The sequence below is a fragment of the Leptosomus discolor genome, chromosome 4 (assembly GCF_034619465.1).
Source record: "Leptosomus discolor isolate bLepDis1 chromosome 4, bLepDis1.hap2, whole genome shotgun sequence".
Taxonomy (NCBI): domain Eukaryota; kingdom Metazoa; phylum Chordata; class Aves; order Leptosomiformes; family Leptosomidae; genus Leptosomus; species Leptosomus discolor.
The window spans coordinates 17398910-17415977 of record NC_141394.1 but is presented as its reverse complement, the minus strand read 5'-3'; the positions used below and the strand labels follow the sequence as shown (position 1 = coordinate 17415977).

Here is a 17068-nt window from a genome sequence, read left to right as displayed (position 1 = left end):
TCCCTGGGCAGCCTGATCCAATGTTTGACTACTCTTTCAGTAAAGAAAGTTTTCCTAATGTCCAATCTAAACCTCCCCTGGCACAACTTGAGGCCATTTCCTCTTCTCCTATCACTTGTTACCTGGGAGAAGAGACCAACCCCCACCTCACTACAACCTCCTTTCAGGTAGCTGTAGAGAGCGATCAGGCCTCCCCTCAGCCTCCTCCAGACTAAACCACCCCAGTTCCCTCAGCCACTCCTCATAAGACCTGTTCTCCAGACCCTTCACCAGCTCCGTTGCCCTCCTCTGGACACGCTCCAGCACCTCAATGTCTTTCTTGTAGTCAGGGGCCCAAAACTGCACACAGCACTCGAGGTGCGGCCTCACCAGTGCCGAGTACAGGGGCACGATCACCTCCCTGCTCCTGCTGGCCACGCTGTTGCTGATACAGGTCAGGATGCCGTTGGCCTTCTTGGCCAATGAAAATAAACCTGCATTCATACATATGCCCATTTTCACGACTAAAGTTACAATATAAGGACATATGAGATGATACAGCTACAACTGTTGCAGAGTGCGCTCTCCTGAAGTTCTGTCTTTCAAACAAGACATCATTAAAAGGTGCTGACATCTCAAGGTTATTAAAGAGATCACAGCACTATTATCTTCACAGTATGACAACACCTTTTATTTAACTGTCTTTTAGTAATGTAAATTTGCCCATATGCAGTGTACTTAAGAATTCAAATCATAAACTGTTATTACAAATCATAAAATGTTATTACAATTACTAAAGAAAATAACTAAACTGAACATTGAGAACAAGTCATATGATGAGATGGACAGTCATACCCAAGTGACTAACTTCCTCAGGCGTTACTTAACCTATTTGTAGTCATTATTTATTGATAGCAATATAGTTATTTCCAAAAGGAAATTTTAGTCTACACTTCAATTTCTAGTTGGTGGGTTTTTTTTTTTCCCCAAAATACCTTTGAGAAAATAAAACTTATTTCCCTGCTTTAAAAAAATTTCGTGATCAATCTGTTACCTCTGGCTTCAGGTAAGTATATGACCTGACAAGAGGAAGACAGACAGCATCCTTCTCTGAATGCTTTGGTACACAGTGTCCTAATCATCATTAATGAAACATTGCGGAATGTTGCAAAGAAATGTGAACAGCATAACCCCATGTTAACTTGAAACTGATGTATCTCACGGCACTTTGTTTCAACACTCCCATTCACCACATATATGAACTCCTATCAATTATATATAGTTTATGGAACATTGCCCATTTATAACATCTTTGCTGGGAATATAACGTATTAACTGTTAATAATAAGGGTTAACATGAGGATGCAAATTAACACATCTGGAAGACAGATTCAATAGCTTCTTCCTCAGTAAAATGTTAATCAGAGGTATCCTTGGTGAATGCTGCTATTCTTTAAAGCCTAGCTAGGCATCCTCACAAGGATACAGTCTGGTAATTATGTGCACAGTATTTAAGGTTTCATTAAATCAATCAGAATCTCTTAGAATGCTTTTTTTGAGGGAGCTTTACACCAAAAGTTTCATAGTAGAAATACACTTTTCAGAAACGTAACTGACAATCTTACATTCAACACCATTCATTTAAGATGATAAATTATTTGCATTAAATGCATTATTTATTATAAGCTTCAACGTGCCTTTATCAATGTTGTTTAGACAATTTATATTTACATTGCTAGGCAATTATGAACACGAAAGGCAGTTCAGAACACTATATGCTCTGATGCACACAGGGCAAAATTTAAACCATGACCGCTACCGCAGGTTAAGCTATGTAACAAAAGCAAGCTAATAGACAACCATGTATTTTATTTCTGGCAGCATGAAGGGCATTTTATGCATTGTATACAGTGAGACTAACAAGTAGAATCACTAATACAATACAGCATTCAGACTGTCATAGTATGCTTCTGTAGAAGAGTTAATGCTTGTGAGTACTAAATTTGGGAAATAAAATTCACTGAAGGCATTGACTTCAAAGGTCCCTGAATGGTATTCAGAAGCCCAGCTTTAGCTACTGTTGAGGTAAATGAGAGATTTATCTTGAAAACTTAAAAATTCCACCCTTTATTAACTAAGCATTAAAGCTAAGTTGCATGACTAAACTAATGAATGGTCCAGAAAAGATAACCAGGAAATTACTAGTCAGTATTTCTCACTCTACAGTAACTACACAGCACCACATGAAATGATCAAGCAGCAGGTTGTAAACAAGTGAACAGAAGCATGTGAACTATGTCCTTGAATCCACTACATGTTGAGCAGGCCAAGTGTATCACGGAAACTCAAAGGAAAATTAGAGAGGTTCACAAGAAAAAAAAAAAGGATTCAACAGTCCAAACCACAGACTACCAGGGTACAGGAACAATGCATCAGGATGTGCACGTTTAGTTCACTATCCTAAACACCTGCCACAGGATAAACTGAACCTTCAGAGAAGGTGAACCTCATCTTAGCAAGATGTGCTGCTGGGCTGACCAGAATAGCTGCTCTTCTCGTGTCAAGTCCTCAGCAAAGATCTCAAGGAGTTGTAAATATTTATATACCCAAGAGAAGTCCTCAAGCGTTGGGCTTTCTGACAAAACAATGCATTTTTTGTAACTCCCCCCATCCCCAGACTAGTTTGTTTATCACTCCGATGAAAAAACAATTCACTTGTGTATTTTCCTTCAAGAAGAACAGCTCCGAGTCATGTTACAAACCACACAACAATTAATGTGCATCTTACACACTTCTCATACAAGTGTCTCCAGGGCTGGTAGGAAGAACAGAGGCATACGCTTTACCTTCCTGTTCTTGCACACATGAAGTTTTACCACTTCTTTTGAGAAGTAGCAGTGAAAACTGCAATTTATAGGACAGAATATCTTGTTATCTCTCCATAAAGTCACCAAAGGAAAGATCTTTATCTTGCTTGAAAAGGTATATCGATTGTTCCTTAACACTTCAATTTCTACAGAAAATATCCTTTTTGGCTATGTAGAGCACCAAAACTCAGTGAGGTATAGCTGGGTAAAAGTTGACAACGAGCAAAAGTAAACATTGCTGAAGTTTCAGTCACTTAGAAACAAAGGCACAGGTCTCTGGACGAATGCCTGTGGAAGAAACACGTTCCATACAGGAGGGAAGAGGATGGGAAAACAGAGGCAAGACTATCTGGAATCAATGTATTCAGTGCAAGAATAACAAAATGCCAGTTTTTCTTAGAACAGTTATCTTTTCCAACCTACAGTAAGTCTATGGTCCCAGGTACATCAAGAAAGCTTTGCTGGTGTGTACTGATATATACGATATGGTTAAAGCAGTTCTTGTGTAAACATAGCTACATCAGATGAATTACAATCTGTTATAGTAAAATAAAAATCTTCCCACACAGCTTTACTGAAGCAGCAGTTGATAATGTTACAGCCACTCTCACAGTACCGTTTATCCCAGTTTAGTACACACTGCTATATTTGGATACAGTATATATGCTGCTTAAGCATTCCTACTATAAACAGTGTGCCACTTGCATGCCACTTACAAATTGTTTCAGACTATCTTCACACTTACCCCTCTTTCCAGGGTGCCAGCTTACATACAATGCAATTAGTAAGATAAACATAAAAGACAAGGTACACCTCTCCTGAAATCCTTGAAGTGCTTCAGCCTAATTCCCTGTTCTTCACAAAGCCACAGTCTTCAGTAACTTGCACCATACCATACATGCCAGCAAATTCTCAAGCACCAAGAGGTGCTAACTGATAAGGGACTTACTAAAGCACGACTACCCATCTGTTACAGACTCTTCATTGTACACTAATATTCGTACCTTTATAAAACATGAAGATAAAACTTGGTCTTCTCCTTTTTCTTCTACCGTGAACTGTAAGGAACCAAGGCCCAGACTGAAGACTAACGACTGAAAAAGAAATCTTCAACTAACAGGAATGAAGCAGCATCACATTTAGTGATACACAAGGGCTTCAGTAATTTGTCTTGCTGCTGCTGCTGCTATCTCACTAACCTCCACCACAAAAATACCCACGGGCTCAGTTGTCCAAGAGTGAGGCTCTGTTTATCTGAACAGTGCTTTTCCAATTGGCCTGTTGACCATTTTGGATCAGTACAATCTTGTCCAGCTCCTGCACATGAAAGCTCTCCAAGAGATCTCCTAACTGAGTAATCACTCGGTAATATCCCTTGGCAAGTGATTGTACTTTACCCAGCCTGACTAATAGCATATGGTTTTGTAGTACCACAAGAACAACATGTTTTGGTCCCCTTAGAATGATGTACAGGTAGTGTTTGCATTCATTGCCACACACTTTGATGGCCTTTCTGGGAGGCAGCTTATTTCAAATACTGACCACAAAAATCTTCCTCGTTATTTAAGTGTTGTTAAATCACCCAAACTTATATCTTAAATATACTGCCTAATAGGTACAAGATTACCCAGTAAAAAGACATCTTAAGATCAAGATACTTACAAAAAGCAGAAGCAGAAGTGGAGTTATAACAATGCCCTGAAAGAAACAAAAGTCTTCTATTAGTCAGGGAAGCAGAATAGTCCTTACTTCCTTGTACCTTAGTGCATGGAAATAAACAAACATCATTCAACATCACAGAAATTAGGTGACAAGAAGTTGAACTTTGCTCTTCACTGTGTATGTTCTTCAACATCTGTAAACCTATCATTTTATAAACTATACTCAGTACAAAGTATCTTTTTTTTATCTTTAGCTTTCCCCATTTTGCACCTAAGCCCCCCTATTCTAAAAGATCTGATACACAGAAATACAGCTCATTTATTTTAAAAAACATATTAAAACTCTCCTCTCACCATGCTGTATCTTAACTTCACTAAGCTGCACCTCCGTAGGGGGAGACTTGTGATCAAGTCCCATGCTACCCAGTCCCAGGTCCTCTTCTGAGGAAAAGCCACATCAACCGTGATGAATTAGTTGTCGTGACTGTGTAATGTAAACTGATATTCCCCAAGGAAATGAGCTGAGATCTCAAAACTCATTTCACTTGATTAGACTTTGCGTCTCACTGGTAGAAGGCAAGTCTTTCATCTAATTTAATCACACAGGACCACCTCAGCTTTCCACATCCCCCAGGCAGATACAAGCAAAAAGATTTGTTGTCTTCACTGACAAGGAACAGGTTTAAAGCTGATGACTGGACAAAATAGAGGATTTTAAGTTTCATGAGAGTTAAAATGAGTTGTTTGGGTTGTGAGTTAACATGACATGCATTGGTTTCATAGCTGCAAATAGCAATTCCCCATCACCCTCCCATCTGACTTCAATATTTTATTATTGCTCAATAAAATGATTCTATCATTTAACGCATGCTAATTCACAATATTTGCTCATAACTTCTCTAAGCCAAGACCATTCTTCATCCAGATATGTCTCAAGAATAGCTAGCCTTTCAGCTATTCACAAACTTTATTGTTTAAAGGACAAAAGTCCACAACTTGCTCACATCCATTTAAAAGGATGCTTATTTTCTGTTTCTTTTTAGCTCCAAGTGAGAAACAATTGAACAAAAAAACAGTTGTCCCCTGCTTTTCATTTACCCTTGAGTAGCACAGCTTTACTTCTATCTTTTGGAAGCTAATATACAGAAAAACCTTATACAACTTGTTTTGTACTTGCTTTCTAAGTCCACAAAAAGTCATGGATCCAGAGTTCCTACTGCACTCTTAAAACAAAATGCAGGAAGCAAATGCCACAAATGATAGCAGACAAGAAGGATCGAGGAGGCAACAGTTAAAGCTGTGCAACTCGAAGGCTCTGCAGAATTTAAAAACATATTTTGAAATAAATAATATATGCCATATCTGACTGGCCCACAGCCTAGCTATCCATAATCATTTATCTTTTTGCAAATGTCACAGCTGAGATAGATCATAAAAGACTAGAAAGAGAAGAAATAGAAGCAATAAGAATTGCTTCAGGGAGTCACTCACTGTTTACAGGGAGGCCTAGACCAAAATGCAGATAACAGTTATGAAGAAATATACATGTTCAAGTATACCAGCTGTAGAGGAAGAGACAAAACTTGACAAAGGGAGGAGGCACCAAGAGCTGAAACTGACACTTGCGTACAGTAGCACCTATGATGCTTAGAACAGAGAACTGACAGTAAGATCTGTATAACGTAGATGCAACACAGTTACTTCATCAGAATGACCAAACTCCAGTTTTTATGAACTACTACTAAGAATAGGTGAGCCACACTTTCCCATTCTCCCCTTTCCCCATTGACAACTACAGCTGCACAGCTCAAATATTACCAAGTGCCTGAGTATTCCCTAAGCATCCCGTAATTTTGGGATGGTAGAACACCACTGTAGCAGGGTTCCACCTTCAAACCTTCACATGAGCAAAGAGGAACATGGATGGAGTGGGAGGTGATACACCAAAAGTATCCTGTACTCCAAACGAGCACTGAGGGTAGGGAGAAGAGAGCACGCTGCCAGCTGATGAGTGCTGCCAGCTGATGAGTCCAGCCAGCTCTTCTCTAAATCTGAAGGAACTCACTGATTCAGCACCATTAGTCATTTCTTACACGCTTCATGTCTCTGCACTTCATAGCACTTTTATACATTACAAAAAAATGCAAAGGTAATAAAAAAAGAAATCAGCAACCTTCCCTTTTATCTTGTTGATAAACAAAGATGGTGTCTTTCCTCTTTAGGATGGGACCCGTGACCTGGTATATATTTGCTTTAGAAGCTTGGTGATATTAACACAGTGGGCAACAGCTACTGCTAATTCAAAGCATATGTCACAAAAGAAAACATTAACCTTTCTGACAATGACACTCCTTCATAATTCTGTAAGCGGAGAGAAAGCGAAACCTGGTATACCTCATAAATAGATTTCCAACTCAGCTTGTTGAAAACCTAACATCCAAAAGGTCAATTCCAGCAATTCTTTACAAAATTTTGCTATTAAACCTGGTGATTGCAATAATCAGAAGAAAGTTTCCTGTTGCCTCACCACAGAAAGGATTTACAAGGTTGAATTTTCCTGTTTGCAACACATACACAATTCCCTGGGAAGCTAAACAATTACCTGACAGAACAGACAAGTTCACATTAAAAAATAGATGCTGTTGCTGAATCAGAGTAATTTGATGTTAATGTTTTATTTTGATAAGGAGCACTGGTTTGAAAAACCACAGGGATTATATTAAAACCAAAGGCTTTTTTTTTTCAATCAGTAGTGCTGTGGTGACTGTGATGGTTTACGGGTGCAAGCAAGGCAAGATTTGTGAGGGGAAGGGAACCTGTTACCAGACCAACTGATGGATTTGGGAAAGAACAAACTTTGGGCATGTAAAGCCCATTTATATGTTACCTGAAAATACCGGCATGCTTTTCTGTTCAAAAGCCTTTCTCTTCAGGTTTCTGTTCCAGCTTTGAACATGACGACGGTATATCAAACAAAACGAATTACCTTTCCCTGCACACGCTGCCTTGCTTCAACACATTACCTCTTCATTAGAAGTGTGCTCGCGAATATGATCATAAGCATTATGTAATGCATCTCAATTCATACCCACTAAAGAATAACATATAAAGCACATTGAGTCTAAAGCCTACTGACAGAAAATACAGAAAACAATTTAGGTTTTGACGGTAAAACCAAAATCTGATCCAGTCAGAATAAAGAAAAGGTGGAAGAAAAGAGTTTCTCTACATGATCCAGCTCACTGACTAGCAGAGGCTTCACAAAGACGACCATATTCTGACACTGACAGCGTGATTGCTTTCTAGGACTACGACAGGCTGAAGGAAGCTAAAAATTAAAATAAAGACTACTGTGTCTAAGTCCAGTGGACACTACCACAATCAGAGAGGAAAAAGTAACTAAATTTAACTATGCTTTTCACTGCCTTGCTTCCCAGGCAAGTGCTGTCAAATACATAGTGTATGGAGATAAACAGATTGTAGATTTAGCACTTCCAGCAGAAGCTGAGCATCTGCCCTTGAGAATGCAAGGTCATTACACAGTTTTAGCATCTTCAAAGTTCGGGTGGAGTGTTAAGCTCTGCGACTGCTGCCCACAATGGAGTCAAAGTTGTAAAGTGATTGCCGTTTGCTATCAGCAGAAAAACTTTCAAGAAATCCATTTACACCTCTGATGTGAAAGACTGACTGAATATATTTCAATGATTTTAGTGGAAAGGGATGAAAAAATATCAACCTGATCTGAGACACTGATACAACACAGGAGTCTGAATAGTCAGATACCTGTAAACACATTTCTTTTTACAGTAAAGACCATGAAACATCTTAATTAAGAGAGTTTAAATACGGGTTTGTGTGTGCAAGCATGTGCATAAACATACACTTTAACAGCAAGAATGTACTTGGAGATACATTTCATTGTTATTTGTCTTGTATAAAGATGTTAAGAGGTTTTCTATAGGTTTCATCCAGTACAGCATTGCTGCAGAGCAGATATTACAAGGTGTTTATTCTGTGAAAGAATATGTAGAATCAATATGTAATCGGCTACCAGATCAGACAGCAAAAGGAAGTAACATAATCGATTTGAAACTATGATGGCAAATCATTAAGAAAGAAATTATGCAAATAGTAAGAAGAAGGTGGGCATAGATCCAGAGGGACACATGGTAGAAGATAAGCAAGGATTATTGTAATGAGGCATGAAACACATGTGAACTTTCCCTCGTTTCCTTTACCCACAAATTTCCCTTGCAATTTTTCTTCATTCTTACAGGTCATCAGGATGACATGCATGTGGCAATTACTAGCGAAAAAAACCTTAACCAAAGTCAGGTCTGATTTGTCTTATGAAGCAGTGCTAGAAAGAAAAAAAAAAATGGAGTTTGTAATCAAGGTTCTGAACAAATGTGTATTTCTGAAATCAATTATTTACTTGTGCTTAAAGCTATAGATGTTCTTGCATGCTTCATCAGAGCAGGACACAAAAGGAGCAAAAGTGTAAGCAGTGTTATGTTATAAACTGAGTAAAGATTAGTAAAAAGTTAACTGGGCAGCATTTCCATTACTACTGGTAGGGTAAGGTGTGAGAAAAATGGCTATGAACTCTGGATAATTTATCAGAAGACAAGCATGAATGAGAACTGAAACTCCATCTGTGTACAGCAGACGAAGACGCGTACAGGAGTATTTCTCACATGGTTTTATTTCAGGAGTCACTGGCATTGTTTGGAACAGAAAGAGCAACCAAAAAACCCAGCCTGTGCCCCACCACCATCCCCCCCCCCAATGCCCCCCATTCCCCCCCTCCCCCCCCCCCCCCCCCCCCCGCCAAAATCTGTACAGTTTTCCTGTTTGAGAGATAGACTTTACCTTGAAACACTTACTATTTCTGTTTCTTCTTACGTCTTTTGTTTCCTTGATTTTGTGCTTGGAAGTATGTTTTTAAAATAATTTTTTTTCTTTATTTTGTTTTTGATAGACTTGCAGACTACTTTATAATGTCTTACAATTCAAAAAGAGAACCCTGCCTCTATAAAAGTACTTCTAGGTCTGAATTTGGTATGTTTGTGAGCAACAGACAGCTAGCACCAAAGATCTGACAGAATATAGATAAACAGATGTTCTCAAAAAATCTGGTACCATCACAAAGGAAAAAGAGTGGGCTCTCCTAAAAGTCAAAAAGCTTCTTATTCAGTGTTTTCAAGAACATGATAGAAACTGTAAAGACCACGACAGCGCTCAAAGCTAACTCTCAGTCTATTCAAATGAAGGAGTACAAGACTCCCCCCTGCTCTCATCCCTCAGACTGGTCCCAGTTCCACATTGCAACATGACACCTGTACAAAGCGTTGCTTATTAGCGGCAATACCACATTATACATCCCCTTGAATAAATTGATTTAAAGTATAGTCCCATGCTGAACTGCTTTGCAGTAATCTTAATTTTAGATATCATGTGAAGAATGGCTCCTACTGCTGAAATAGGGCCCTCGCATACCTGGATATCCAGCCAAAATCCTCAGAAATTAGTTGTCTTCTCCCTTCTTCCACCTGTCCCCAATTACCTTTGGAACCATGCAGAACCTCTTGACAGATGCCACAGAACGTGATAAAAACCCCTATGCTAAATATACTTGATTCCAAACCACAAGAGCAGAAAGCACTAAAAGTCAGGTTGGGACTAGGCAAGTTCTTGTGAAGCCATGAGCGTGCACTGAATGAAGGGCGGTCACAACAGAAAAGGGCCTGATAACAGAGTTGCATAGACAACCGGGAATTTTATATATCTCAGTATTTGAGTACTAAACCATTTTAACACGATGATTTCAAGTCTGTAACTGAAATTGTTTGGAAAATATTTCAGTGCATTAGTATTTCGATCAAGTGGCTGCAGGAGCCTATTTGAGGCAACTTTTTTTTGGGGTTCTTTAAAGAGTTTTTAATATTTGTAGAAGTATGGCTATACAAACTACGTTGCTCCTTTGTTCCTACTTAAAGACAACACTGGAGATGAGAAATTTTTGTTGAATGAGATGTTGAACTAGATTTCCATAATAAATCATACATTTTCTCCCTTTCAAACTTCATGTCCATGTAAATAACACAAATGTTTGGCTTTATCTCTTGCAATCTCAGAGATTAAGTTAGAACTGCCCTTTCTGGTGTGCTTGTAATTTCAGTCATTGCCCATGGTGCAACTTCAGTGTCCCTGTGTTGTTCCTTCATGGACATCACTGAAGCTCCTGATGCCAAACTATCCCTTGCCTTTTGTTTTCCAATTTAATTATTTTCAAAATCATTTCAGGGGCAAAACATAGGCCTTTAAAAGTCTCCTGCCGTACATCCCTTTTCTGTCAGCTACTCCAATGACATGGCTGATTCCGAGACAGTTCATACAACTGTAAGACATCAAAATAAAATATGTAATTTAGCTCTTTATTGTCCTGTTTTATATCAAATAACTGATCTGAATGCTGGGGAGAACAAAGGCTTATGAATTGATGCTTTTTCGGATACTAACTACACTCATCCTCCCCATAGTAAATAACAGGAAAATCTGAAAAGATACTGAAAAGAGCATGAAGTTAAACTCACACATTTCTGTTAAATTCATAAACATTGTACAACACCAAGGCAACGAACTACAATACGAAATTGAAACTACAATTCTACATAACCCTAATTCAACTATCATTATAAGTAAGTACCACAATACTAGCTGCACATTATTCAATTAGGCCAATATTGGATTTAAATAACCAAACTGTAAAATTAGAAGTGCTATATCAAAATGGCTTTTGCTTTATCAGAGGGGACAAAATAAACCAGTTTTCATATCAACTATGAGATTACGTATGGCAATTTGTGAATCGTTGCAGACATTGTACCACCTTTGCTCTGTTGTGTCAACCTAGTGGCCTTTACAGTGGGAAGGGAAATTTAAAAATAAGTAATAGATAAATATATATATAATATTAAAAAGTATACTCGCATCAGATAATAGTAGAAATCAAAAGCATTTCCACTATTTAATAAAAATTACTAATTGCAGATGTTACTCTTACACAGATTTTATGCAAGTATGAAATCAAAATGGAATCAAAAGGAATGTAACAGTCCTTCAACCCAACAGAACCTAGAAACTAGGAAGTAAAAGTGATCTGAACTATTGGCAGTAACACTACTACACTTGTCACAGATTGAGTGTAAAGAATAAAGCCAGAAAGAGAAAGCTTTTTTTTTTTTTCAGTAAGGTTGAGGGGTGAGGTTCCAGTATGGGATTGAGAGTTAAGCCAAGAATATGAAAAGAGTGTTTCAGAAAAGTAAAACTCCATATAAGCCTAGTTTGCCTGGCTTCCCAGCAGAGGGCATCTTCAACACATTAGAAATATTCTTCCTACACAGCAACAGAATAGTGAAGAACACAGTAGCAAGGACCCTGAAGTTTTAAAGCAACTATAAAAACTTCTTGGGGCTTCGCAGGTGATACTGGAATAGCATCTGGAATGATGCACAAAATACAACAAAATTCTGAATCATAGTTGCAAATGAGAGCTTCCAGCAAACATCATGAAACCTCACAACCTACATTAGCAATATTTAAGAACAACTAAATGAAATTCAGTTAGATGGGAGCTGTCTGGCAGAGTGTGGAATAGCTCCCACAACGGGTGGGGGGGTGCTGCTGGGGAAACTGCTTCTGGCCATACTTCCCAAGGGCTGCAACCTCCTGCTTCTGCAGAAGCCCACAATGCTGTGCGTGACTAAAGGAGATTTTGGTGGGCCTTTGCTCACGTATCTGGAATGGGATAGAGCCATATCCCCCACTCAAACTTGTAACACCTTCCTGCAACTTTTTGTTGTCCCTCTCTTGTGCAACATGTTCAAGTCTTGTTAACATCTTCAGCACATTCAACGATACTGCCGAGCCTGTAGCTCCAACTGTTTCCCATTTCCTCTTCAGTTGCTTATGCTGACCATCATTCCTGGCCTCAAGACTTTCTTCCTCTCCTTTACCTCCCACCTCAATGAGAATCTTTTAAAACTTCCTCACATGCACAATACTTTTCCTAGTTCCAGTTCATTAAACCATTGTCTGATCCTGTCCGAAATTATTTCTTATGTGGTGTCAGCGAAGAACAAGATCCCTATAATACCGTATGTCAGCATAGGAACTGAATTTATACACTGCCATGAGGTGGGCCTTCCCTAGAGGAGGCATAAAAGGGAGAAGAAACTTCTCCGTCATCCACACACATGCATTTTTCACAGTGATCCCCTTGCCTTTGCAAAAAATAATTTTGATGCAATCCTGTAATTTCTACAATGCAGGCAGTTCTCACACCATATAGCATGACCTTAGCAGGACTGAGGAGGAAAGACACACAGAGCTTGTAGAATTAGGGTGTCTAGAGGTATAAGCATGGCCCTTTTGTGATAAAGAGTTTAATGTATAGTAAGGGTATAATAAATTTACAGTTACATGCTTTGGCAGTGCAGTGTTAGTGCACCATGATTTCTCCTTTGTTTTGTATGTAGAAAACAGAAATGCAGTAACACAAACATTTTAGAAGAAAACTTATTTTTCGACCTAATTTTTAAGTCTGTTTTCTTGCAGAAAAAAGTTACAAAGGATCTAAATTTCTCCTGTATTTAGATCTATGTGGAGTAACCAGCAAATCCTAATTTTAATTACTAAGACGACATTACTAGCTAAACGTGCCAGCCTCAGCATCTCTATCACAAAACCATCTGTCAATATGAAAGGATGGCACACTAGATGGTGCTGTGGCACCTTCCAGGGAAAAGGATCTGCTTAAAACAGAAGTTGTTGTACTGTTAAATTAGCCATACAGTTGATTCCGTATTTTGAAACACATTCAAGAGTATTGAGTCACAATAAGAGAAACCAGAACCACAGAAATGAAAGGAATACACTAAGCAAGCATTCTGCTTTGACTGACACTGCTTTTTGGAATAGCTAAGTGCCCCTCTTCCACTGCAATGGTTTCTCACCTCCTTCCCAAAACAAGAGACAGCAGCTTTTATGGTCTACACCAGTCCTACTTTAAAAGGTTCTACATGTAAAATGGAATTGAAACTGCGATGTCCGAACTCAGAGATCCGACAGAGCAAAGTCCCTATAAGCCTTTTCTGTCCTTCCTTGTGAGCTGGACAACCCCCCCCTCTAGCACTCAGTATTTTATTCCATTGAATGTTTCAAAAATATTTCAACACAATAAGCTTTGATTTAACTAAACTGTGAATTAACTTTTCCTGCTGTGATAATCAGTTGTGTGAAGAAGACAGAAGCATAAGGGAAGAATTACAGAAACCTGAAAGAAAATCTATGACAAATACTACAGAAATGAGCAGTTACAAGCAGTTATCAAAATTGATTCTATTTATTTCTTTCTATAGCTTTCCTTGTAATTGAAAACTATTTAAGTTGAGCAGTTTCTGTATAAACACATCACCAATATACGAAGCAAAGCACATTTCATTTTGTTAACATAAACACTATGTTTAAATAAACTCCTATATTCCTCATTTTTCCTCAAGCCAAGAACGTCAAACTGTGCAAGTATAATACAGCATACAACCCCTCTTTGACATATGGAAGAAAATAAAAACTTTATATAATGGGCAGGAATGTTGTGCCAATAAAAACGAATAAGGATTAATTATGAATCAGCAGTAGTAAAACACTTACTTAGCATTGCAAAGGTCTCTTGGTGACCTGCTATTCAGAAATACCACTTAAAACATATCACTAAAGTGCTGGCGTAATTCTCATACTCATCCAAACCGTGGGTTTGGGCCGTGGTATCCATGAAATGAGATACCAAAATCAAACCAACAGCATAGTTTGTCTATAATTATTGTTGTAGATAAATTAGACAGCTTACATTGGTATTGTCAGGAAAATGTCTCATCAGCAAGGTGCAAACTACACTCTGTAAGTTGAGAAATGCCCTCCAAATCCCCCGGGATAAATAATGCTCAGGACCCTTCAGGATCATTTCCAAGTCTGCTGGAAAGTTAAGCTATCAATAATTAGTTTGTGAAGTGAGCTCACTCATACATTCTTTTTCTCCCTTAGTTTAAGTGCCCTGAATTGTTTCACAAAAATGAATCACAAAGCTCATTCAATCTGTTTCCACTATTATTCCCAGACATGACTTCTTCTCAGAATTGAGTATTTCAAAGGCCAAACCAAATGAAAATACACACACACACACACACACGTGTGCGTGCGCGCACGCGTATACACAACCCCCATAAACCCAGCCCCCAATATGGTAATCTATATTGCTTGTGTTCTGTGCTGCCTGCCTGGCCCCAAGTCATCAATAATGAATAGAAATGTACAGCTACAGCAGTAGCCTGTGTCATGGGCTTGTCGGGGATTTTTGAAAAGGAACAAAAACACAGGTTTGCCATTTGATTGTGTCTTCCTTTGCAAACACAGGACAGAGAAAACAAAGGGGTATTTAAAAGGGGTAATATGATTAACCCTTTTAGTACTAACGGACAGTTTCTTCCACCATACAGAATGGAAAATTATTTGCTTGTAATGCAACCAGTATTCTCCTAGGCCTGGGAATTCAACAATAATGTTGATTCTGAGCACAGAGAGGAAAGGTTGTTTCTATTTTAAGATTATGAATACATACTCAAGAGGAGCCAAATACCATGGTTTAAATAGAGGGAGGAAAAAAATGGGTTTGTTTTCCTAGGAATCCAGCAAGTTCAGTCTCAGATAAAATTGTTCTTGGAGAAGAAACTTAATGCATGCAAATATACATACACACAGTCAATGAAAGCAACGGCATTATTAAAAAACATGCAGATCCTAATAAATGAGTTACATATTGGTTTTTTTTAAAAAAAAAAAAAAAAAAAAAGAGGTGGTTCTTGTATCTATTCTTTCTTTTCAGTGTTCCCAAATACATTTCTACGGACATTAGGACTGTAGTCTTACAGAAGTGATTATTTCACATTTTACAAACAGAACACACCAGCTGGTATACCACCAATCCACCCCCCAGGGAGGGTGGGTGGCAGACTACAAAATGTCTACAGGACACACACAGACTAAACTGATTGAAAACCCAGTTGTAACCCCAAATTTTGCTTTCTAAATCTGCATAAATTCCAGAATAAGTCCTGCATTAACAAAATTAATAAAAACATTAACTTCTATAGTAACTTCTGTAGTAGATGAGTAAATATTCCCCACTTTGGAACAAGTAACTGAAGATGCAGCCTTGTCTTCAAAAAGCCTGGAACTAGGTAATTTGGATAAGAAGTGAAACTCTATAAACACATACTTTCAACTGGGCATCAAAAGCAAGACATCTCAATTCAAATTATGCTGCCAGGCCTTCTTTTCTAAAACCCAGTAGCAAATAAAAGCACATGGTTTAAACACAACCGAGGAAAATCTTCACAAAAGCAGCAATCAATAATACTATTTAAACAGCCTACACTCTGTTCTGACCTAATGTTATCTTGTGATAACTGTTTTTAATGGTTAGAATGGGATTATAGTATTCAGCTGAACTGAACTGTGCATAAATCGCTGAATGTTCATGGACTGAATATTATTAATGACTGTGAATAAGGAGAAAGGACCATAAACCACCTTTCTGTGGCAGATAATAAAATAACTGCCTCAAAAATTACAAGTATACACTATAGCACACTAATATCAAAGAAACCCGAACCACAGAAACGTGATTCTGTTTAAATTAACTGCTTAAGGTAATTTACTTACAAAAGAAATTTTAGTATGTTTAGAGTTACCAAATTATTTTACAGCAGAAACGTTGTTTCTCAATTCTAAGTCCAAATATACTTCAGTAAGATTGAACTGATTGTTATTAATTTCATCAATTCTATACAATCAGTAAAAACTGCTTCTTTTCTCCTACTGACATGTTTTTGTGGTTTTGTAAGTGCTCAGCCACCCCTCTATTAGCCTACTGTCCAAACACAGGGTTGAGAGTATGAAACTTCTGCATTGTTTTGGATATCCCTGCAGAGCAGGCAATCTGCTTAATGCATATTTTAATGTGCTCAATACGCACATCTGCATGAAGAAAATGCAGGGTTTGTTCACTTGTAGAATGGGCCAAAACCCCTGTCCCTGTTATCAATGCCATATGAGTCTTGGAATATCTTGTAATTTATTTTTTTTTTTTAACCATCTGCTTCAAAGATGTTCATTTTTTGTATATTCTTCACTAGATACAGATGCAGATCTCCCATTCAAGACAAAAGAACAGCACATTTGTTCAATTGCATGCCATCGTTCAAGTCACAGATGACCTGCTGGGCCAAGGTACTGCTTATAGCAGCTTGTCCCTCAGCACAGCATCCTAAATCGCTCATTCCACCTCAGAAGAAAATGACAGCAGCTTTGAAGCATGCAGGAAACTGGTTGAATCTATAGTGCTGTCACATCAAAAGAGCTCTGTCTACACTGATTTTGAGCTGGCAGGTCTGAGGAAAATTTACCTCCCTGAAACTCACCTCCACAAGTTCATACTGCCTG

At 38.3% G+C, this 17068-nt stretch overlaps 1 protein-coding gene across 2 annotated transcripts in view; it reads right to left on the bottom strand.

Annotated features, from left to right (window-relative positions):
- Positions 1-17068, bottom strand: part of SLC10A7 (solute carrier family 10 member 7) — a 151928-nt gene that overhangs the window by 45219 nt on the left and 89641 nt on the right. The window contains exon 6 of one of the 2 annotated variants that reach the window (XM_086464258.1): positions 4509-4544. The exons of the other annotated variant lie outside the window; for it this stretch is intronic. Within the exon in view, the coding sequence (XP_086320384.1) occupies positions 4509-4544 (36 nt within the window). The remainder of the gene's footprint in view (positions 1-4508; positions 4545-17068) is intronic. 2 annotated transcript variants of the gene reach the window in all.